Source organism: Montipora capricornis, chromosome 4 (genome assembly GCF_036669925.1).
Source record: "Montipora capricornis isolate CH-2021 chromosome 4, ASM3666992v2, whole genome shotgun sequence".
NCBI lineage: Eukaryota > Metazoa > Cnidaria > Anthozoa > Scleractinia > Acroporidae > Montipora > Montipora capricornis.
The window spans coordinates 2,270,749-2,296,208 of NC_090886.1; the positions used below are offsets into that span (position 1 = coordinate 2,270,749).

Here is a 25,460-nt window from a genome sequence, read left to right on the forward strand (position 1 = left end):
ATTGAACATTTAAAAACGATTCTAAGCCTATCAAATTTTAGTTTTCTGAAGTAATCATTCACCGTTGATTTCAAGACTGTCCATCGTTAAAGGATCAGACAAATGCTTATTTTCGCCAAAACCTGTTTCACTTAAGGGTGGTAACGGCTCTTCCTCACCTTCGTAATCACACCATTGTCTCCAGCAGACATCTTTTTTGGTTGTGTACAGATACTTCACCAGCACAAGAAGTGGGACATAAGCCATGATTTGCACAGTCACCTCCAATGCCTTTTTGTTGAGTGGCCGAATACCATCATTAAGCGTAGCGGTACTGAAAACCGCCATGAATGACAGGTTAAGGAGGAGAAATACATCAGACCTGTTTGCCCAATCGTAATCCACTTCATCCCTTTTCGAGACCCTAGTTCGCTTATAGGGTCTCACACAAGCAAAGATGAATAGAATCATAATACAGGCGACCTCTAGGAGGGATCTCTTAACGGGACCTTGCGGAACGTAAGTAGCGATCACCAAGATAACCAGGCGGCAAACAAAGTAAAAAGCAGCGAACGAACGATACTCGTCCCTGAAACAGCTCTGTAGGACGTCAAAGACAGGTCTAAAGCGGTTCAGGTTAAAAACCGGCTTAAGAAAACTAGTGAAAAAGGGACGGAATATCAGGACGAGAGGGAAAAGTATTACCACAAACACAACGAACAGAATTGCTATGACGCCATAGACGGCGTGTTTCCCTCTAAAGAATTCCGTACTTCCATCAAGGTAAAGCACCGTCCTTCCACCAAAAATTGCAGGATGGAGAATCTTCAGACATTCGGACGTAATGCTTGTGTAACAAATGACTGCAAGGGTACACATGGCTCGGAAAGGGGCTTTCACGCGCCTGCTAAGACAACAGTTCGGGAACCGCACCACAAGTTCTGACAACGTAATAACGATAAGTACTATAACAACAGGTACGCAGAGATGGTAAAACAGCTTGTCTGCGTGATCCATTTGAGACCACAGGCAAAAGTGAGTTCCGATGTGCAGGCGGAAATTGCCGAACAGGTTGACGATGAAGAGCATAACAGGGTCCGCAAAAGGGAACTGCTCTCCGACGACTTGAAGCATCACCTGGTGAAAGAAACTCACGTGGTTACCACTTAATTGTTAATAAAACTTTAAGACGTTTCGATCAAACAACTCTGGCCTTCATCGGTTGTAAAAAAGCCAACTGAGTGACGGCTTTCTAACAGCTTTCTAGACTTCGATCATGCGACTATTGTAGACAAGGCTCGTAATTTTCACGAAAGACTTTTTCTCGATGCCTGGTATTTTTGCAACGCGGGAAACGATCAAATTGACATCCCATATGTTTATACAAATCCCTCGCGTAATCACGCGCAGCGGCCGTTCATTATGTTTTTTCCGGCGTAACACGCGCAGAATAGGCCTTTTGCAACTAACGATCACATGGTACAAAATCCGCCATGCTGGAGGGCAAGCTCATTATTATTCCCCCACTGGGACATTAAAACAAAGGCAAGTCAAGCTTGACTGGTTCCGGTCTCTTTGTTTTAATGTCCCAGTGGGGGAATAATAATGAGCTTGCCCTCCAGCATGGCGGATTTTGTACCATGTGATCGTTAGTTGCAAAAGGCCTATTGTGAACCGTTCATCGCGCAGAATGCCTATTGTTCTCCGGACATTTACTTCCAGTGTAATAAAAATTATAGATCAGTTAAACGAGCGGCCAAGAATGACTCAAATTGTTCTCATTGGTCAAATATTACGTGCTCTTTCTATCTATAAGGTCGAATTTGTTTGGTCGAAACGTCTTTGAAGTTTTATTAACGTTGTTTCTAACGTTAACAAGAGTCTGCCTAGAACAAATTTTATATTCTGATGTCTTTTAACATTTAAAGCGTAATTTTAGATTAATTTAATGTAGCTCTCACCTGGTAGGAATAAATGAAACCATTGAGAATGCCTGTAAACGCATCGATGTCCAGTACCATTATGAGCACAACAAGTCCACTAATAAACGCCAGAAAGACTGGTATCCAGAGAAAGAACATGTATTTTCCGCACTTAAAACAGTCAGTGCCGCCTATAACTGCGCTGAAGCCAGGCTTGCATTTCCCACAAAGGATACTGCTGCTATCCCTGTTCCCGGTGCACATTTCCCCGGCTTTAAAGACACACTCATCAATTGCCTTTGACTTTTCCCGGATTTGAGGACAACTGCAAAAGGAAGGAGGACAGGAAAAAGTTGAAAAAGTGCCATTGACTATCCCAGCCCAAAAGCCGGTCTTGAGGAAGACAGTCTTTCCATCTTCGTCGCATCGGGAGACGCCCACGAGTTTATTTTGACAAACACAGCTTCCACTTTTGAGATGAAATCCGGGATTGCAATCTTGCAGGCCAGATTTAATAGAAATCACACGCTGAAGTATCTGCCGTCCAACATGATGAAGGGCTACGGAAAATTTCCTGCCAACCTTTCCTCGGAGTTTAAGGCTTGACTTGTGGCCATCAACAAGAAAAAGCGAAGAACGTGAACTAAGGCGCACTGCGTCAGAATTGTCTCCCGTGATAGCTAAAACTGAGACATTGACAATTCCAGGAACACAATTGTCTTGCTCATCCCACAGCGTGACCTTGGGATGAAAAACTTGGCTTGGGGAAACACTCCAGTCCCTTGCGTCATAACTAATATTGACAGGGTCAGTAGCGATTTCACTTCTTGTTTGGTTAAAGTGTAAGACATCCGTCTTATTGAACGCCCCTGGAGTTGTGATATACTTAATGAACTTCCATTGCAGCACGGAATTGTGGACGCGCGTCTCTCCGGTCGTGCGACACAACTTTAGAGTCGTGGCGAACACGGAATGTCCCGACGAATCGTCGGGTGCTTGGTTACCGTGGAACGTGATCTTCGTAACCCAATCGTCGAAGTCGCTCCATTGGTCTTCGTAGGCGAAGAAGCATCCTTCGGGGAACGTTCCCAAGGGATTGAGAATAATATGTGGAGAACCAGGGGCTTCAATGTAAATGGCTCCTCCTTTGTGTAAACATGAATTATGCTTGAACAAAGCTGAGGAATTTTTCATGAATACGATCTTGGAATGCCCATACATTGCGACAGCACCCCCACGAAATCCTTTATTGTTGAGAAACTCGACATCATTGTGGAGCTTTAAAGTGGCACCATCCAGAGCGAGAGCTGTGAGATCATTGTTGGAAATGACTGATTTTCCTCGGAAAACAATCGATACTCCAACGCTGTAGATCGTACCCTCTCCGATCCTTACCTTCGGTTCCTCCGTGTGAACGCGATTACGCCTGACCACACATTGTTCAAATTCGGCGTGAAACGGGACTTCAGGCCCTATGTGATCAAAATTACGATTGAAAAGATATAAACCGATAGCGGCTCCAAAAGGCGCCCTATTCTCCAGCCAGCGACATGACTGAAACATGAAAATGTTTCTAGAGTTGAACTCGTGTTTTGATGTCCCATAAATCGAAATACCACCTCCCCATTTCGCGAAATTGTTCACGAATTTTGTCTCCGAAAAACGCAACTCGTTCCTTGGGAGAGAAGTCCCCGGTGCCAGCATGTTGCCCACACGAGATCCACCACCGGCTGAAAATCCAAAATTACGTTCAAACGTACTTTTCTTCACAATCAATACGTTTCCACTCACGAGATCGGAAAACTCTGCTTGAAGCCCCCCTCCGAATTCCGCCTTGTTCGCTAGGAACGTGCAGTTGGAAATGAGAACCGTCGAATTGCTCGCGTCCCCGAAAAAAAATATTGCCAGTGCTCCCCCTTGAAGGAAATGTTTATCGAAAGTTTCTTGAAACTCGTACGTAGGGACGAATGAATCGCGTGAAAGTTGATTTCTTACAAAAACGCAATTGATAAAATAGTATCGATTTCCATGAACGTAGGTTTCATGTTCCGCTGGCGTGACATTCAAGAAGCTTTGTCGGTGACGACTTTTATTGTTTAAACTTACAAACACACCTCCTCCAGAAACGAGCCAAACGACTTTGTCTCGCTTAACGTCTTCTTCAATGTCTGAGTGATCTGTGTTTCCCGTATTGTTCTCAAAATCGCAGTTTATCACTTCCAAAATCCCACCCACTTCGAAGAAATGAGCAGCGCGACCTGTCGACCCCAAAATGTCGACGCTTTGCATCCTGATATTTTTGCAGTAATCAAAGTTCAGCGCTGTCTTAAATTTCAAAACCGTAGCGTTTGGGAGCAAATGAGGCAGCTCTTGCCATGCTCCGCAGTTGTGAAGTTGAATTCCTCGAAGGGTAATGTTTTTACTTAAGAAAAACGCAAGTCCAGCGTCTTTTCCACACTTTATTTGCACTTCTTCTCCGCTCTCTTGGTTAACGCCAGTTATTGTAAAATCTTCCACATCCTTGAAAACCAGACTCCGCTGAAGATTGTATGTTCCTGTTGCGAGCGATAACAGAGTAGAGTTGAAACCTGTATTTAAGTAGGAGTCATAAATGTGATCAAGTGTTCGACAAGGTTCACCAGCATTGCCACACGTTCGCCTGTCAATTCCATTCGGTGAGAGATAGAATGTAGTTTTCCATTCCCCATCGACATTAGGCAAAATCAACAGAGGCAGAACAAAATAACAAAAGGTCATTCTGAAAGCAAGACTTTCCAAGCTTATGCAACGTCTCTCTTACGGTCTGAGTCCAAAGACAATATACGCCCCTTTGCCATCGCGTGACATCACTCGCAGCGACTAGAAAATTTGTTAACTTTGCATATTACGGATTGACCTCCAATCGAACACAAAATCTGAAAATTGATTTTTCCGCGGACTTTGCTTTAGGCCATTTCCGAGTTCATGTCTGCCTCCTCTTGAAAGTAAATCTAAGTGCGAAGTTAAATATGTAAAGTAGAACTATTAAACTTCGCACTTCGACTCGCTTTCAAGTGAAGGCAGAATCGGATTTCTGATCATTAGCGCCCAGGCCGCAGCACCGAGCACTAGCTCGAAGCCTTTGTCTACAACAAGGGAGGGGGAGGAGGGGAGAGAGATGTTATATTTTCAAGTCAAACGCAGTATGTTACGGACTCGATAAACTTTTTGTTGTTACAAAGGGGATCTTGCTATTCTGCAGCACAAACTTGCCAGAACAGGCATTTTTGAGGGAAAACTCCTTGTGCTCTAAAGGGTAGCTCATCCTGCCGGCATTTGCTGATTTGATCTTGAATTGTATTTTTTGACAAACTGTTTTTCGTTCTCTCGATGATGTGCTTCACAGTCAAGCATTAAGGGAGATACGAAAAATCGAAACTGAACAAAAACTTACCGGAAGTGAGATATATCAGTTTCAAATGGATAAGTACAGCAAATCGTATTTCGTGATTCATGGGCACAAGTAATGCTTTGAAAGTCCTCGTCTACGGCTACAGCAAGTTCACACCATTTGTTTACTTGACATTTATTGTATACTAAAAAAAAACACTACTCCATCGCTGTTCTTCCATAGCAACTTCCGTAATGCACTCTTTAACTATGACCTATTTATGCATTCCTCATTGACCAATAAGAAACGGGGTATTCTGTTGCCAGTCGGAATATACAATAAAATGATAAATAGCGCCCTTGTAAAGGGTTACCTTTGAGATGTAGAAAATTCACAAGTAAAAACTTGTTAATCCCCATAGAAATAAACGCAAGGTAGTATGAAAATTCTCGCTAGAATGCTTCAGTTCCAAGTCAAACTTGTATGAATGTGCCTTTTTTTATTATTATCCAGCAGTCTTGGTTTTAATATGGACTCATTAATTCCCACCAACCAAAACACGAATTAACTATGACAAGGAAAATAAAAACAATTAAAAAATTATTAATGCACCACAATTCATTTCAATTCATTGGCGGTTTCGTGTACCAGTCAATTTCTGAAGCCAGAAAATCCACTGAAAGATAAATCTATAATTCTTCTTGTCGCTGTCCAATATCACGGAACAACATGGGAAGATCCTCTCCTCCATCTGAGGTACAATGTTATCCACAGTTACCAAGAAGCATATCAGTTGTTGATTCACTGAGTGAAGGTCTTGTTCTAAGTTCCCGCAATCTACGCCTTCTATTGCGAGAAAAACAATTAAGTTTTTTTGGTAAGATCTGTCGGGGTTTCCTGTCAAATAAAAGACAACGGTCAGTGCACCGTAACAAGGGGTATTTAGCTCTCATGGTGCTTCACCACGACCTTAGCAAATCAGGGACCAGGGTCCCGTTTCTCGAAAGTCCCGAAACTTTACGGGCCATTTTCGGGTGTCACAATTTCTTCTGTATCTCAAGAACGGAGATGATTTAAGTCGTCAAACTTCACAGACTTGTTTGTTTCTTTTACTTAGATTGAAAACGTGTCAAAGGATCGGCTTTCCAAAACAAGCGGTTGACATTTTCACACAGGGCTTTTCAGGACTTTCGAGAAACGGGCCCCTGGCTATTTTTGTTTCGGATCGCACAAGCGCTTATCTTCAATCCCAAGGGATTATTATGTAAGGATTATGATTGACTGGGAAGGTCTGGTTTCTCGAAAAAAAAAATCAATTTTAAAATATTTCGGTCGGTGGAAGCGAGGTGAGACAACTATAATCGAAGTTTTACGCTTCCAGTCATAGGCGCAAATTGCCTTTCTCCAAGAAAAATACTTTAAAATGATCAGAAAATATTATACTCTCTGATTTTTACGGTGAGACGGAGGCAAGATGACATTCGCTTCGCCAAAGAAGAATCGTTGCATGAGCCTCGATACCATTGTCGTTCTAGTCTACCCGCGACGACAAAACTGAATCCGGCCAAAACTTGACCTAAGCCCAACTTCATAGTTATAGCCACTGTTCATCAATGATCATGGTTTGAAAGGCTGGTCACCAATTTAAATCGCCGATTTAAATTTCGTCGAAAAGTTATAAAAGCAACAACAAAAGAACGAAATAAACGAAGAGCAATCATCCACTCACCCACCCACCTTCGCCCCTTGAGGTAATCTCTCACCCCACACCCCTGAGGCACTCTCTTTATTATTCCCATTGCAACAAAGATCGTCCGAAATTACTCCAGCACTGCTGGCTACTGCTAAAATAGACCGAAAACGGACAATACCTTGCGTTAAACTCGGCGGATATTTGTTCCAAAGTTCTATTTTTGGTTTCTGGGACGTACTTATAGATGAAAATCACTCCGATAACACAAATTACTGTGTAGAATATAAATGTCCATGAGGGCCCTAAGGTACCTGCAAAATAGCAAAGCGGTTCAAAATGGTTACCAAGAATTTCTTATTTACCTTCGGTTTCCCATCAAGTGCCAAAAGCAATTTCGCGATTGTGAGGCAGTGTGGCCCAGTGGTTAGAGCGTTTGCCTTGAGATCCGGAGATCTCGGGTTCAAGACCCGCTCTGACCACTCATTGAATTTGATCCTGGTAGTCCCTGGTTCAACTTCCCAGCTGCACTTGTAAATAGCCAACTGGTTTGCCTCCGGCCAGTTGGTATTCTTAACAGTTGTTGTTGTTGATCTGTTCTGTTGTTTCGTTGTGTTTCATTGGCCCTGAAAAGCCCTTAGGGGGAGCGGTCAATTAAGTATGTATTGTATGTATTATTCTCATCCGCGTAAAAGCCTTCGCACGCCGAATTAGCATAACTCCGTGCTCACATGGCAATTATTCTATTGGCCCTAGAAGTCCCAGGGAAATTCCCAAGACATTTAAGTAATGATCCGTGTAAGGTGGATAGCAATTTCCTTTGTTATGTGGCAACGGGGCTTTCCCCCCATAGGAATGTTATCATTTTTACACAGAGAATGCATAAACCTACAGGAAGGCAGTTAACGCAATAAAATTCATTTACAGCCCACTTTGAAAGGGTGTTTTTTTGTGTTAAAAGATTTTGACCAATCACAAGAGTTGAAAACAAAAGCCAAGAAACGTTTACAATTTTACATGTTCCCCACATACGATTTCTGTGGAATTCATTTAAACTGAGACCAGATGAAAGATGGAAGATGGTTGGAAAGTAAGGATGAATATAATACTGCTTTTATGAAGTTTTGTTAACTTTTTCTCTTTAAGCCAATCAGAAGTAAGTACAGACAATAGAAAAGTTATCACCTTTTTGCATACCAATTGACAACAACATGTTCGTTGCCGTTGTTGCTATCGTTCTTATCTGGACCGTTTCTTAAAATGCTGTCGCATGCACATTTCTCTCTTCTCGCAAGTCTACTGACACAACAGTGTCTGCAAATTTCATTCCCCGTAAAGTACAGCCAGCGCCGCTGAACCCTTTTTGCTTCTATGGCCCACGTACCGGTAGAACCCGGACCTGCCGTTGTCGCCACTACTTCCCCGGCAGATCCTGACAGCACATGCAACGCCTGTAGAGGTTCCGCATTTTTATGTTTACACTTTTTCCCCTTCTGTTCCATGCTCATTTTCAGCACGTACGTGTGGTTTTACTTTGTTTTTTTACCCCAGCGCTCCCCCTTGTAGTGGAATTATTTATGTTGGCATGTTTAGTCGTCTGTGCAACGTAAACGGAGAAGGGCGACTCAGGCTTCATCCAAGTATCTTTTTGTGTCTCTGGAAGCAGGACACTACAGATTATCTCACGTTGGCGTTTCATGGTGTCTGTGAAAGGTATAGGAGGGTGCATAGTTTAATTACGTTGACGCCACATGGCGTTTGTGTAGCGTATTGAGGAGGAGAGATTACGTTGGCGCCGCATGGTGTTTGTGCAACGTTTCCAGAAGAGTATTCTTACGTTGGCGCCGCATGGCGTTTGTGTAACATATCCTTAAGAGTAGATTACGTTGACGTCATATGGCGTCTGTGTAACGTACCTACGAATTTTTTGAGTTTTCTGAGTTTCGGGAAGATTTGCTGTTATAGGACCGAGTACCGAGTGCCTATGGCCACCATTGTGAGTTTTAAGCGGAAGCAATCCCCTTCGCGCGAGCAAAATGTTTTTGCCCATAACTTTCATGAGGCGTAGGGTAGCTTATTTGGCGAACGTGAATTAATTACTATCTATGATTGGCTCCCTCGCGTTTTCCCGCGCTTAGCCGCGGCTGAGCGCATTCACTTCATGATTGGTTAACTTAATTGTCGGGGCTTGTTGTGATTGGCTAAAGTTACAACATTGCTTTCCGTTTCCTTTTCTGTACCCAATTAACTGACGAAATTCCATTCTGCCCTTCTGTGTTCGGCGCGAGGTCACAAGAAGTTAAGGTATACAAGTAGTCCTTTATCAAAAACATCATCATTAAAAAAATTTACTGGACTAAACTCTGTACTTGAATGAACGCCGCGGGTATAAGCAAAAATATTGTTCAGCCCCTTTCCCCACCCACTCCCCTCCCCTCCCCTCCCCTCCCCTCCCCTCCCCTCCCCTCCCCATCACCATCCTTTTCGAATACAAACACCCCTCATTGATACGAAGCAGGCACAGCTCGAGTACTACTTTTTAATGTTTTCAAGGTTTCAGTTTAATGAATGAATTGCAGACAGTAAGTAGCCAACAATAAGCGGCTGGGAATTTATTGCACTGTGGATAAAAAATCGCTGCGGCACTTACTGAGCATGTCCAGGAATGTCAAGGATACCAAAAGGTTTGTTCCCCAGTTGAGCACAGTAGCGATTGAGAAGGCTCTGCCTTTGATACCAGCTGGAAAAATTTCACTTAATAGTAACCAAGAAACTGCGGATTAAAGAAGCAATACACAATAAAGAAAGGGAGTATTATCATATGGCCCGTACGGCCCCGCGCGCGCTTTTATTGCAAAGCTATTGGGAAAACCCCCGTATGAGGGCCGTACGCATTAGCGCGAGCAGGGCCAGAAAAAGCCGTACGGTCGCCCTACTAGGAACACGTACTGCTCCGTGCGATGCAATTTTAGGGGATTTCGTCGCCTTTAACATCCAAGTAATTTACAACCAGAAAAGCAAATGCAAACAACATATTAGATAAAATTTTCTGTGCGTATTTCTGTTTTTTAATTTGTCCTAACTTCATCTTCTGAGTGCTCATAAATAGTGTAAAGAGCCCATATGATAAAATGCTTATTGACTGAGTTAAGGTCGTGCCGGACAGGAAATATTTGGCCCTCGGTCATGGCCCACGGACCTCGATGCGCTCGGACCGTACGCCATGACCTCGGGCCAATTATTTTTCAGTCCGGCCCTTCCACTCAGTCAATAAGTACATAATCTTTAAGCCATCGGAAAGGAATTCACCACGAAAAGTAAATAGAAAAATTCTCTGCTTTCCCCGATGCATCCCTCTACAATGCAACTGTACAATTCTCAACTAGTTAAGGCATTTTCAGGGACAACGCGCATTGGAATATATTTTAACCGTTGTTGGAAATGTACCTTGAGAGAATCCCATGATACAATTTGAAACGTATTCGATCCAGGCTGCTAAGCAGCCGACTACGCAGCCCTCAACCAATACGCGCATGCGCAGAAACGCTTTAAAAATGTTTTAAGGATGAAACAAAACGTTGAACAACAGACTCTCAGTGTGGAGCCAAAAGCAGGAAGGCAAAACGATAAACTGTCACTGAACTAGCAGACGAAAAAGCTCACCTGGGCCAAAACTGAACGAATAGGCGCCAACGAACAGAACCAAAGCACCAAGAGTAAAGTACCGGAGTCCTTTGCTTGCGAGGGCAGGTGTAGCATCTGTGGTGGTGACGGCGGACTTAGAAACGTAGGAGACGGACGACGAGTTGAAATGAAATTGTGACGAACTAGTATTTGAAGGAAAATGAGCTATGTTTGGAGACTTTTGTGGACTGAAGTGGCATTTTCTCGCAGGGTGACCAAACGATGTATAGTGAGCCATAATTCCTAATGTTAGCACGCTGACAGTCATTGCTGTGACACCTATAAGAAGAAATCGGCGACGACCTGACATTGGAGAAAAAACAACTGACAGTAAATTTTGAAGGAAGCCTTGAAGTTGTAAAAGCAGAAGCCAGACAGAAAAATCAGGCTCACTGACCTCCTTTATCCACAGTGCTTAGAGAGATCACTGTGCAAACAAGCTGTTGGAAAGAATGCAAAAAAAACAATCATTAGACTGAAATAAGGTTTGAAGAAATTAACAGAAATAATAGAAAGATTACTTGGGAATGTATTCTTCTGGGAGTATTTTGTTTGTTTACATTTGAAAGATGGAATGATTAAAATTGGGTTACGAAAAGTACACGTGTTCCAATAACGGAAAAAAATTATGTGCAAGTGACCTGAGAAACAAACGCTTGGAAAGGTCTCGACGCGATGACTCCGGATACTCCTTTCAAGGAATAGTCGAAAAAGAATGCGCCCCAAACGTCAAATGCAGCGAGACAGTCCTAATTGGCCCCTTTTGTTAGTCATACAGCATTTGTACATCTCGTCAATGTTACTTGACCGTCGAGAGGAAATAGAGTCAAGTTGAGGGGGAAGAGGGCGAGGACCAACCGCCTCGCACCAATTTGGCCCGGTCTCCTAGCGAATTTGGAACCCCCAATACAAATCCGCTACCGGATTTTGGACCCCGCATATTTCAGCTTATTTATTTAACTGTTTATCAAGACAGAGTTAGATTTTGGAACGGGGAAACTTGAGGAAAAGACTTAGATCACTTCATTTGTTGTTTAAAGCATTCGTGGCGGCATTTCGTAAACTGTGTAGATGCGAATTTTAACTCCTTTCTGACAAAAGCTTAAATAATGCAGTTGGAACTCATAAAATTATCAAGTTTATCTTTTTAACAAGGAAAAAAATCAAAGTCAGACTTAAGCTTCGGTTAAAGTTGTTGAAAGCACTTGCTGTGGCTTTTTCGTAAAGCGTTGTTTTTTCTTCCATTTGATAGTTTGAATGGGCGGCGCTTCCACAAAGGAGATGCCACTTTTTGAAGTAACACCTCTTGGTTGGAAGACGCGTTTACTTGACTACATGGCGTCAGAAGATTTTTCCTTGTTTATAACCAAACTTGTCCAGTCATAAACTCTCGTATTAGTTTTCAATAAGGAGAAAAAGCGAAGTTAGACTTGAGTTTCAGTAAAAGTTGTTTAAAATTGTAACTCTTGTCTTTGAAAGCATTGGTTTTTTTAAAAGTTATTTTTCTTTCAATTGATATTTTAAAGGGTCGGCGCTTTAAAATAACCGTTCTCGATATTTATTCTAACAGACTTACTCTGAGGTGAGAAAGAGATGGGAAAAAAATTCCGTAGTTTCATAAATAAACAATTGCTATAATACAACACAAAAGAATGAACAGTTGAATTTTGACCAATAAACTAAAAGTGTTCCTCGCAAGAGCGAGTGTAGTAATCATTCCATTTATAACTGTTGATTTATAACTGTATGCAATAATTTTATTACCTTAATCAAAAGAACGCTTATTTTCAGCGGGGGCGGGGCGAGGGGGTTCAAATCCGCGAAAGGGGGTCCAACTTCGCTAGTGGATCTGGACCGGGGGCTCCAAATCCGCGGGGGGAGGGGGGGTTCCAAATCCACTGTGAAACCGGGTTCGATTGCTACACATGCGTACTGTATTCTTAATATTACGTTCCTCGGCAAGACAACAACGTTAAAAGCCGGACAAAATCGAGGTTGGGTGAAGAATGTCATTCTAATACCAGCGAACATTTGATTATCGCAGTTTCTACGAGTTTTGTTCTTGGTCCAGGATACAGTCTATCAATTTGCCGAAATTTACTTCCCATATTTACTGGAAATTTGACCTCTATTAAGCGGACGTGGTCACCTTTTGGATTTCCCAAATGACTAATTTTATTGTAAATCACCTCTATTTAACGGTCACCTTGTTACCAGATAACAATCAATAAAAGGCATAATTTTGGTGTGTCCAGTTTCTTTCGCAGCTCATCAAAAATAAAAATAAAATAAACGTCTGAGGTGGGTCAACCGGCACAAATGTCAAATTCCTCTTTTATCAGTTTCCGTTGCAGCCAAACACAAGAAAAACTGTCACCTTCAAACTGATACTCGCAAGGCACCTCAAGGACAAACCCACCACCTCTGTTTACTCGTTTCCCTTTGACTATGACCTTTCCTCTGTTCGTAGGCCTTGAGATAAGGTTGAAATTTTGCTACGGCTTTTCGGGACCTTCGAGAAATGGGCCTCCAGTCAATTTCTGCCACATGACGGGTTTGATTTTAGGAAACCTCTAGTAAGCGGTCACCTGGCTATTTCCCGAGGGTGACCGCTTAATATACTTTTGACTGTAATTCGTTCACCAACATAGTGCAATCATCGCACAGTAGGGAGTTCAAGATACCACGACGGCTACGGCGACGAAAACGGCACTTCAAAATATAAGTTTGAGCTATTCTAAGTATTTCATGATTATTCCATCTTGTTTATATTATACAATATGGGCGAAGTGTCCTATAACTGGATTGGTACGGACGGATTTGAAGTAAAGATTGAGAATGAAAGATTTACTGTAGTTTGTCCACGTTGTCGTCAAAACCTTAAATGTGGTCATTTCATGTAGCAGTTTTGATGAGTACGGGAGAGAAATGTTCAAAAAGGCGTGCCGCACGTGCATTTCGCTTCTTTTAACCAATAATATTACTGCTTTTTTTTCGTCGTTTCTTAAACTCCCTCGTGCTTATGACAGAGACAATTTCTGTTTTAATAAAGATGCTGTTTTGTTGGTGTTGACGTCGTCATTTCCAAAGTTCCCGAATAATATAAACTTCAAGGTGGTTTACACAAAAAAGTTACTTTTCCCAGAGGTGAAATGGGCCTTTACGGTCCAAATATGAAATTTCAAGTGAATTGATCTGTAACTCATACCTTAGCGATGCCGATTCCTAAGCTGGCAAGGGTTGCCTTCTCTCCACTCTGAAAGCCAAGGGCTTGGAAGATTGTTGACGCATAATATACTATTGTCGGTTGACCTGTGAACTGCAAAATAAAGATTTCTTAGAAGATTAACTCTTACTATCTTTATGTCTGAGAATTGGAGCATACAGAAGCGCGTTTGACGTAGCAGGGAGAGCAATCTCGCATTACACGAAAATGACTAATGTCTGAGTCAAATACGATGCTTTTCTTCTCTGTTCCGAGAAGTATTTTCCCCTCTCACCAAAGAGCAATAATAAACTCGTCCTCAACATGTAAAAGTGCAAAACTTTTCTTTGACCAATCAAAAAGGACGGAAACAATCCAGTAAACCAATCAAAACTCGAAATAATTACACGTAGCCGACACAAAGCGCGGGAAAATGTGCACGCGCAAGCCAAGATTGGTTTTGGTTTCACTTCTGATTGGTCGAAAAAGTGGCGCGAGAAATTTCAACCAATCACTGAGTGAAGTAAGGGAAAACCAAAGCAATTCGCTAATTACTTTCGACACTCAATTGAAAACAGCTATAAACATTACAAAGGGGTACATTTGCACTAGTAGATAAATTGGCAAGTGAACAGGAAATCAGTCAGAGTCCAGCTGGAATTGAACTCAAGACCTCTGTAACACTGGTCGAATGCCCAAACCATCGTACAACAAAAAGTCCTGCTGAGCTATGGCGTTTATTTAGGTTCTTCTGTTAAACGATGAAAGTTGTCGAGGGTGTCTCTTATGCAGTACTTCATTAAGGTCAACATCTTATTTGATCTTTTGGCGCAAGGATGGCGCAGTGGTGAGAGCACTCGTCTCCCACCAGACTTGACTTCATACATGGGTTGAGGTTGTTGGTTAGGGTTAGGGGGGTAGGCTTAGGCTTAGTCTCTAAACCCCCTACCCAACCCTCCACAAGGCACAATGTTGAACATTCAGGAAGACGTGCAAACAAGCGATCCGTATCTCAACATTGTTTTTGGGGGAGTCATAATATTAATATTTATTTCATGCATTTACTTTTTTGATATGGATGGTACAGTCCACGATTGTACCGGTAATTGCTTAACAACAGGTGAAGCAACAAGATAAACCAACAGTCTTACTTGTTGTAGAAAGACCACTCCTCCGCCAACTAGCATTCTAATTCTCATGTTGTCTGTACGGCTTAACAGGTCCGTGAATTTGTAGTGCTTTGAACAAAAATCATTCAAATGAAAGCAAGAATTTAACCTCCCATCCAAGATATGCCATTAAGACCTAACCAACATGTGCACTCACTATGCTTTACAGGGGTGCACTGGTTCTTTATTGACCCAAAGATTCTATGCAACATTGACGTATTGTTATATAGCTGAAAAATTCCCCCAGCAGCACGCTCTCTCATTGGTTACTTTGAGGTCACATGACATCTAACAATAAAACTGTTTCCCGTTAAAAGTCTCTGAGTGAGCAACAGTGCAAAATCTATGACGTCAGAGGGTAACAGTGCACTGTTACCCGCGAATGTTGACCGACGACCACCGTCACTGTTGCCGTTCCACGTTTCCCTTTTTGTGCTACATAACAAATCAATTAATGACTGGTCCCTTGGGAAACAGCTCATTTTGTTTCCCAAGAATCTCATGTTTCCCTCGGCTGTGCCTCGGGACACATTGAGATTCTCGGGAAACAAAATGAACTGTTTCCCGAGGGACCAGTCATTAAGTGTTTATTGTGAGACGGAAGCCTACTGTTCATCATCCCTGTGCAAGTAGACTAGAAAGTTTAACCATTTGCAGTTGTTAATCATCTCACCTGAGAACTGAACTTTTCACTGGCATGCCATCTTGCTTACTAACAAGGTAGTAGTTAAATATAGGGAGTAGTTTGTTAATAAACTGTGGTGCTGTGTCGGTGGGGAAGTACTAGTATACAAAAATTTGGTTTTATCGACGGAGTTGATAATGTACATGTAAACTGACCACCCTACAGAAGTTCTAAAAGCTGACGTTTTGAGCGTTAGCCCTTCGTCACAGCCTTGACGAAGGGCTAAAACTTGAAACATCAGCTTTAAGAATCTCTGTACGGTGGTCACTTAACATTATCAACTCAATAGTTAAATGTGTCAGCTTTTTACTGAAAAACAAAGTCCTGCACTGACAACATAAGATTAAAACCAATACTAATAAAACCTAGGAAAATACCTGGTCCTAGTGAAATATTAATTTTGTAAAGTAAAATTATCCTTTGTGAGACAAGGGAGGCAATGGGTTCTTCCTTTCTAGCAATTACAGTAAAATCACAATGTTGCTATACATACATATTCCACATTTAGTCCAGACTTGATTTTTGAAACCTCTTCATATGGATCAACTAACGAACTTAGTTTCCGGATCATCTTGCAAGCCTGTACCAATAACAATAATAATAAAAATAGACAGCGGTTTACCATGCCCAGGGACTATAAATAAAATGAAAGATACCGGTATTTGAACTATGGAAAGAAGCATATTGGTTAAAGATTCACAGCTGCTGTGAACATGGCTAAAGTAGTAAACCAAAGGGAAGCTTGAAAGACAATTCAACCCACGACCACTGCAATACTAGTTCAGTGCTACACCATTTTAGCAATCAAGCCAAATGAGAGACAACACTTTGTGAGTTGGATAATAAGCCCAGAGAGGGTGGGAGGATATGATGAAACTATAAATGCTGTGTATCTGAAAAGACTACACATGCCTCTTTACACAGTTCAAAGACATGTCTTCCATATACAGTCCCTTCATATCCACACGATTATTTTTCTTTGGGTTTATTACGCACTCACAGAGTGACCATCTTCTGGTTGGATTGACGGCTGAATTGGAAGAGCTCGGCAACAGTATCACATAGGTCAAGGAATCAATCATAATCAATATTATAATTATATATTAATTTAATGGTTCATTGAGGATACCTTTTCATCCTGTCCATTCAATATAAGCCACCGAGGACTATGGGGTAAAAAGAACATGCCAACACCTTGAATGAAAGCTGGGATTCCTGACAAACCAAACATGTAGCGCCTAGGAAGATTTATAAAAAATTACCAGCCATCACCAAATCTGAGCACTTGAGGGGAGCATAGCGTTAACAATCATTAAACCATAGGTGTTTTTTCTTGCATTGGCTGATGTTTCCATTTTCATGAAGTAAAGTGTGTATGCTGAAGAAGTTCATATCACTGCAGATGTGGTTAAGAATGCACAATGCGGGACATTGTGAAATGCCAATCTAGGTGTAATTATCAATAAGACGATGATCAAGATAAGCTTGGGAGATGAGGCCCATTTCTCAAGCTTATTTCAGCGATCTTAAACAAAACAAGATACAACGTGGTACAAACAGTAAATTATGAGATACAATTGAAATTCTTGATGACAAAGTACTGATGTAATGATGTTGATGATGATTAAGTTAATAATGATGATGACAATGTTCACTTTATTGTCATATCATCACTATCATCACCATCATCATCAACATCAAAAATATTATGATTATCAATATTATTAACTGAATAATAATTGCTGACTCACCACCCAGATGGCTTATCAATGAAAAAGACATTGACTAAATAAGCCAGTAGGATTCCTAGACAGATACCAACTTCATTAAAAGAAACCAACAAACCTCGTTTTTTCTGTAAATAAAGGAATGAGAAAATTAAACAGTTACTGCTAGTTAAATTGCTATGAAGTTGACCTTTGCAGACTCAGGAAAACACTGTTTCATCTTGACTGAGCAAAAGTGGAACTTTGGTCAACCTGGGTTTTTCCACAAATTGTTTTGCAGGTACCTGCACAAATTACTTTTAAGAAAACTGATGTATCCAAAATACTATTATATGCGTACATAGCGACTATTAGTGCACTTTCAGCAGTATTAAATTACTGTGTAACCATTCATAGAACTCTCAAGATAATATGCATCATGATTGGTCACTGCTGCAAAAAAATTTCATTTATTTTTAATTATTAAGATTTCCTGTAGTATATTCTACAAGTTTTCCTAAGTATATTATCATGCTACTCATCCGCATGAAGACTGTAAGGTTAAACTTCAAAAATATGCTGCCATCAATCCCTGTAGATGATATCATTAATGATTCACCTGCACTGCCAGAGTTTTTTGCATACGATAATTTTAGAATATAAACTGCGCAACCACAAAAAAAAAACAACAACAACAGAGAATTGCTTTTCCTTTCATTTCTAAACCACCTGTGGTAATTTAAACAAAAATTCAAAAATTTTAAAACATTCCAAAAATCAAATCGTCACTTGAAAGGTTCTTCACATACTCCACTTTGTTATTGTGAATGACTGATTTCCACCAATTTTTTTCATGGCTGTTGTTATAATAAGACAAATGTTGGTCCAGATTGGCAGCAGTAAACAAACAAAACTCTTGCTCAAATTAAAGTTGAACTTCAGGGTCCACATGAGAGAGATAACAGCAGTAGAATCAAGGAATAAAATGTAAGGCCAGAAAAGTAAACTATGCTAACATAATTTTGTATTTAAGGTGATTAAAAAAAAAAACCAGACTCACAGCAGGAGCAATCTCAGATATGTAGATACATTCAGCAATGGCAGACAAGGAAACACCAAACCCCACAATAAAGCGACCAACAACCTGTAGAGGAAAAGGAGATTTACTCTTGCATTCAATTACATTAAATTTTAGTGCCATGACAATAAATATAATGTAAACAAGCCATCAACAGGTCATCTCCCTAGCAAACCTACGAAATGATAGATTTGTCCTGTGAGCATCATTTACTTCCTTAGAAACACAATGCCACTCAAGTAAAGAAAATTGAGACATACAGTTGTAACTGTAGGTCAAAATCATGAGATGTATAACCTATCCAGCACAGTGTATTACTGTACCTATGCTGCAAAGCACATGATTTATCCATTTCGTGAATTTCTATCCTCTTAGGATACATAATACCAGACAAGTATCTCTAATGATTTTTTTACATGCTCCTTAAAGGCTGATGCAGCATAGTCTGCATCAGTCATGTTAAGAACACCTTTCAGATTTTATAGGAGTCTGTTGCATCTAAGCACTAATTTAAATATATTGAAAATAGAAACAACATATTAGATCATTTTTCTGTGGAAATTTATAACTTATTTAATGACAAATAGAAATTAAGTATTCTGGGTGCTCTGAAAGAGTCTAAAGAAGTCATTGTCAATAAAAGGTCATACATAGCAAGTACGTTTCCATCAGATCTTGACTTCTCAGAAAATAAGCACATATTATTGGTATCAATGACAATGAGAAAGGGTTAGAGCAAAAGATGTAATTCAGTCATAATACATGTAATATTATTAATGTACAAACCAGTACTGCAAATGAAGGTGCAAATGCTAATATAACAGCTCCAACCAGAAATACGCCTGCATTGATAATGATTGCCATACGCCTTCCAATAAAATCAACAATAAATCCTAGCAGGAGAAAAGTAGTTTGTACTTACAATGTACTTAAATGCAATTTCAGCCAAAATTGTTCTAAATGTAGTGTCAGCAGTGGCTCTAACTATCACCTCACAGCCTTACAGTGCTAAAGAAAAATATTTATTTTTTTTTGGATTTCAAAGCTATATTCAGATTAAACAGTACCTGAATGAAGTTTTAAGCCTTGATCTAAAAAAGACACTTGTTTGTTTTAATAACTGGAATTTTCCTGTTTAATGGTCCGCTATTACTAACTTTAAAATCTTGAGAGAGCTGGATCCAGGAGAAAATGACGTCAAAGACTCAATAGTATAAGAGTGTAATACATGTGTACGCAGCTGAATTAATATGCAGCAAGGGAGTTTCAGGCTTTGAGACTTTTAAACTTGTGTTTTGCATATATAATAAGCTGCGTTTACACAGCTGAAACACAGTTGAAATTTTGAGCTAGTGAGTAAATAACGTCACTTTTCCCTAGATCCAACCCTCTGAGGTCCAGTCGGTCAGTTTGGAACATGAGTAAGTAAATAGCCTTTGGATAAAAATCAAAGCTTAAAATATTGCCAGTCAAGTGCTGAGCTGTCACACTTTCAAAATCTGAAGAAAAAAAGTGATTTTTTTTATCATAATGGCACTTTAATTAATTTGTAACAGAAAAGTAATTCCAGTTTAAGCCTGCCTTTGCATCAGGGATCATCATCCTACCTGCTGTTACGGCAGCGATTCTCAGACAGCTTTTAGAAAGACGTCTGACTATCATGTAAGTGTGACACTCTGAGTTACGGACAACCTATGTTTGAACTCTGATTTTCTCTATTACAACACTCTGCAAACCGCATCAAGCATTTTCTCTCAGTGAAGACTGAACCACTTTTTCACTCAATACATACATTACAAATGCCTTCATTTTCCAAGTTACCCAAGTTATCCAAGTTGGTGCCAGAGTACAAACCATAAGGGAGCCCTGCTCATGAAAAAAAAAAAAACAGCAGCATGGCTGCCAGCATAGGAAAGGAGCTTTACATACCTCCAGTAAGAGATGCTACTACTGCTCCCATAAGCATCGAACTAACCACCATTTCTTGTTTAACACAATCCAACTGAAACTTTATTCGCAATTGAAGAATGGCACCTGATACGATACCTACAAAGTTACATCCAAGCAGGTGATTTAGTTCCAAATGAAAACTGGGTTAACCTATTGACCCAAGAGAGTGACACTATAGATTTTATTCTGTCTAATGCCAGACGATTTTACTCGTCAACGGGGGCATCCTAGGACATTTGAGGTGTGAATGGGTTAACATAATTTCAACCTCATTTGATTTGAACTTTCCTTTGTTTTTAACTATAATTACTTAAAAACATGACTAATAACTTGACAGCATTTACATCCAATCAAAAATTGTCCCATTTAAGTCATCACCCTGAAACTTATACATTTTACTGCGACAATAGGAGGAAGGATTAACAACATTTATGTCCCCTCCAGCAGGCCATATTCATTTTACATGTATAAGGAACTAAACTGAAATTAAACTGGGTACATCGATACTCACCAATGTCATAGCCAAATAGTACTCCCCCAAGTGCAGCCATGCAAGCAGACATTATGAGATATAACATTGGCATTTGTGGGCAACAAGGATTACTACATTTTGCAAACAGAGAAGAAAACGTAATAATAACGTAAAATCTATCAGATGTTATGTAATGATAGATCAGTATCATGCAGTTATCTAACTACGAATCAATTCATTTTCACATGATTTGGTTAAATATTTAGTTTGTGTGTCATAATGCTTGCATTTTGTTACATTTAAGTTATTTGCATTCGTTTTGGGTAAATCGATCAGAGCCATGTTCACTTACTCCTCAAGAAAGTGTGGTTGCACGAGCTGCAGTTCTTCTACCTCATGAACACGATCAGAAGGTTCAGGATCGAGTAGACTTGCTAGAAAGAAACAAATCAATGATCATTTTACACGACGCATCTTGGCTGGTTGATTTTAGTCATAAAATAAAACTCGAATTAGAGACTCCAAAAACGAGGTTCAAGTTTATTTTATCTCATATATACTAACATGTGTCTTCTACACCATCGTAGTATTCCTTTTTAGCCAGGTCCTCGAAACTCGACGATTCCATGGCCTGCAGGACTTCACAGTTTGATCATATCACTTCCTACCTTTGATATTTTCATGGTTATGCATAGCAGTTACGCTATTTTTGTGTTGCAGCTGAATTGTTTTCACTCAATATAGTTATGCACTCAACGACATTGAGTTGCACGGGTAGTACTTTGTGTAAGATCATACAGTCATGTCCGAGAAGGCAAGACGGCAAGACCTGGCGTGGGAGTTGGACAGGGTCCATTCTCCACTCAGATATTCACGGTCCAAGGACCTTCCATGCAGTCGTTTTTAGGGTAGGGTAGAAGGTGAAATACGACTCCCCTAAAAACGACTGCGTGGGAGGCTATCTATTTCTTGATAAAGGAAAAAAAAAACCGCCTTTTGTTGTTAAGAAAGGTGGAATTAAGAACCCTATATCCTTTGAGCCGTGTTGAGTCTATCCGGAGCCTGGAGCACATCACCTGGATGTGTTCCTGCTGAGGTGGTGGTAGAGTGTGATAATAGGGGTGTGATAATCGTTAAAAGAGACTAGACCTTCGTGGAACACACTACCTCGAGATATTCGTTCCATGGCAGGTTTAAAGGTGCCTTTTTGAAGAAGATTCGACAAACTGATTGTCATGTTTATACCCGCTGACGTATGATTTATCACATTTGGTTCGTTTATAAATTTTTTTTCAATTTAAAACTTTAAATTTGATGTAAATAAGTTTTTATAATACTGTACATTACTTAATTTTTAATCGTGGAGCACCTGTAAACTAGCGAATAGCTAAGTGTGTCTCTTTTCCACGTTAAGTAAGTATGTATGCATGAATGATGTATGTATGTATGTGGCCCAGCCTGCTGCTGATAAACTACGTCAGGCTGCCCTTTTGGAAAGAATGCACCTGGCCTCCAGGGTCTCTTTTCGTCTTCCTCTTCAAGGGTAATAACTTCGTTTCTGTCTTTCCTTAATTATTAGCAACGACAAATGAAAATTTAGGAGCAGTAGAGAAAATGAGAATAAACTGTGTCAACTGTATGTTGGTGTTTTAGTTAACCCTGTAATCCAGTCAAAATAAATTTAGAGTATATTCAATAGATGAAATGAATTAAACAAACTTTTGCACTTGTGATACAGGCATGCTTGCGAAAAACGTATTATTCATCACGAGCACTCGAACCGAACCTACTATTAAAAGGTCCAGTGATGGGAAAAAATTGAAAAACTTGCGTTCCCCCCCGTCTCATGGAAATTTTTTTGGGCTATGACATCATCGTTCGACCGTACGTTTTCATGTAAGCCAATACGCAAAATGTCGCACTGCTGGAACCTGCACTTTTTGGTTTGCATGAGCTGGAACCCCCGTTTTTTTGGCGGGAACTTGCATGGCCAACGTACTACATTTGACGCTGCGTTTTAGTAAAACAAGCAGAAGTTTTGAGGACAACGGAAAAACGAGCGAAGTATTTTTTTAATACGCTTATGTGGCACAACGAGGAAAGAAGAGAAAGAGAGAGAGAAAACTACAATAATTGGGCGACGAGTAAGAAAGCGATTGAGAGCACGACAAACAACGAGAAAGAGATAGAGAGCCAAGAAAGAGCCCGAATAAAGAGACAAAATTATTAGATAGTGACAAGCAGTGGAACAAAAAGCAAGCTGGGCTGATCGTACGGTATGGTAAGCACCCTTGTTGTAAAAATATCTGAAAACAAAACGCTTTTAGGCTTAACTAAATATATACATCATTTATTTATTAAATCACTGTTTCCCTTGGTGTCAGTCATAAAGTGCTTGTTGTTCCGATATGTGGGATTTATCAACTGCAACCGCAACCAATAAATTGCGGTCGACAATACCAGTCGTGCTAAAGACCCAGTAATACAGGCAACATTTTTGGTGCATCTTTTCGTGCAACAATGTTGCGTTGCAAATTGAGATGGTTTCTTGCGCGTATTACCACCTTCTTGTGCAATAAATTTTTATGTTGCAAATAGTAGACATCGCTTTTACTTTTTGCAACATGGAAATTTGTTGCGCAAGAGGGTGGTAACACGCCCAACAAACCAACTCAACTTGCAACGTAACATTGTTGCGCGACAAGTTGCACGAAAAATGTTGCCCGTATGGGCCTTTGAGGTCATTGTGAGTAGAAACTGTGTGTACTTCCAAGTACTACCTGCGCATGTCTCCATATATATCTGAGTACATGGCAAAATAAAACAAAGCACAGTTTTTGTTAGAGCGTGTGGCGATCAAAAATAACATTGAGTTCGTGGGAAATACCTTGTCATGATCATCACTGTTTGCTAATGATCTCTTTATTCAAAATGTTCGATTTAGCTTCTGCGACTCGATCCGCATTTTCGACAGTTCCTCGGCTATTTTTGTGTGCAAAAACACTATGATTTCTCAAAGGGAAAGAAAAAAAAGTTTCTTTTCACAGGGGTATTTTAGTTCTTAGCTAAAATCTTGATTTCTTTCGAACACGAAAAATAATTATTCAGCGTTAAACGGGTTTAAAGCGTAAAAAAACACTTTTTAAGCACTTGTTAGTAAAACGAGTAACGGTAAAACTTCGAAACCAAAATAGACCGGGCTGGTGCCAACGCGGCCTAAAAACCTAATCAAACAGAAAATGCTTTGCAATAAAACACGAAGATATTGTAAGGTAGCCAAACACATTTTTCCGTGTGGCCACTTTGTTGTGTGCTGTTTGAACATGTTTTATCATGTTTGATCATATTGGGTAAGATTCATAAACCGTTAGACATTTCCATTGCCAAATTATTTCCGTTTAAAATTGCCGAGGCTGACAATCCAGTAATTGTCGGGTTAAAGGAGAACACTGGCGAGAAGCGATTCAAGGCATGCGCACTTTGGTGTGAAAATCATACGAGTCTTTCCGCAAATCGCACAGTTGATGATGCTTTCACATTCAGTGGAAGAGTTTAAAGGTTAGAGGTTTTGCTCGTTTTGCCTGTGTAAAGCTTGTTTTAATGCCCAAAGAAGTGTTCAGCAGTAATCAAGGCTTACTTATGAATCTCTAGAACTCAGTGTGTGTGTGTGTATGTATAAGTATCAGCTGCCTTTCTATGCTACTAGTTGCTGTCATGAGTTTGTCTGCGCTTCTTAGCCGCAAGGGAATAACGGAGCTATAACTGAAAAAAAATCCGGCTTGTTTCATGGAGAAGGTTTGTTTCTTCAAAACATATCAGGGAGTGATGCGTCCAGCCTGCTCGATCTCCGTTGGAAACAAAGCGAAACGAAATCCTTCGACGTTAAAGCCACTTCTCTTGCATGGGCGCGTCAACGGAAAACGTGCGTTTATTCTCAGGGTAAATCATATTTATTTACGACAGCTTTGACTCTGGCATTGGTAAAATGTTCTTACCCGATGAGGGCAAAGTAATCGAAGCTTGAGTCAAAGCCTTCGTCTCCCATTGACGAAAAATATACTTCTTTGCTCATAACTTCTCACCTTGAAACTTCAAAGTTTGGACTAAACTGATGACAAACGAAGAACATGTGCCTTTTTTGTACAAGACTTGTTGACTTGTCGGCTTTTTGTTTCCTGAGTGAAAGATGAAGATTATGCAAGTGGGAGATTATACAAGAGCGTACTTGAGGTCTGTGTTGCGGGTAGCAAGAGTTTCAAGTACCTTTTGAGAACCAGAGGATTCTTAAGTACTTGAGACCAAGATCAAGAAACGACCTGTGATTGGTTTGAGGATTAAAAAGATTTACTTGGCGGCAATTTAAGGAAACGGCGGTACTTTGAGGAGACAAAGGTGGTAGTATTCGTTTCGCAATCCAGGTTCTTTCAAAAAACAATTCCCAAGACGATGAAAACAATAGTTTACGGAAAAATCTTTTGATAGGATGGTTGGTAACCCTGGCGTTCCGCACTTCTTGAACGTGATCTGTTGATTGATAGACTTTGGGACAA

General features: G+C 40.4%; 2 protein-coding genes across 3 annotated transcripts in view; both read right to left on the bottom strand.

Annotated features, from left to right (window-relative positions):
* LOC138045153 (uncharacterized) overlaps positions 1-4,946 on the bottom strand; it is an 11,084-nt gene extending 6,138 nt beyond the window's left edge. Inside the window, exons 1-2 of one of the 2 annotated variants that reach the window (XM_068891555.1) lie at positions 1,941-4,946; positions 159-1,116 (exon numbers count right to left, since the gene is read on the bottom strand). In XM_068891555.1, the coding sequence (XP_068747656.1) occupies positions 159-1,116; positions 1,941-4,658 (3,676 nt within the window). In that variant the 5' untranslated portion in view covers positions 4,659-4,946. Of the gene's footprint in view, positions 1,117-1,940 lie in introns of both variants that reach the window. The other variant, XM_068891554.1, reaches the window with a different exon arrangement.
* Positions 4,947-5,450: 504 nt separating this feature from the next.
* On the bottom strand, positions 5,451-21,694 carry LOC138045158 (solute carrier family 2, facilitated glucose transporter member 12-like). Its single transcript, XM_068891565.1, has 16 exons — positions 21,475-21,694; positions 21,263-21,344; positions 20,950-21,041; positions 20,418-20,534; positions 19,275-19,381; positions 18,471-18,554; positions 17,456-17,559; positions 16,834-16,942; positions 16,198-16,284; positions 15,002-15,088; positions 13,854-13,964; positions 11,043-11,085; positions 10,625-10,948; positions 9,612-9,734; positions 7,143-7,275; positions 5,451-6,168 (listed from the first exon to the last, which is right to left on the bottom strand). The coding sequence occupies exons 1-16, from the start codon at positions 21,536-21,538 to the stop codon at positions 6,036-6,038; spliced, it is 1,800 nt and encodes a 599-aa protein (XP_068747666.1). The 5' UTR covers positions 21,539-21,694; the 3' UTR covers positions 5,451-6,035.
* Positions 21,695-25,460: the final 3,766 nt, after the last annotated feature.

Excerpts from the sequence above, each read along its gene's own strand:
- LOC138045158 (XM_068891565.1), bottom strand. The coding sequence starts at position 21,538 with ATGGAATCGTCGAGTTTCGAGGACCTGGCTAAAAAGGAATACTACGAT. Across the intron at positions 20,535-20,949 it reads ACTATTTGGCTATGACATTG|GTATCGTATCAGGTGCCATT; the intron begins GTGAGTATCGAT and ends GTAACTTTGTAG. Across the intron at positions 16,285-16,833 it reads TGAATGGACAGGATGAAAAG|GCTTGCAAGATGATCCGGAA; the intron begins GTATCCTCAATG and ends TTATTGGTACAG.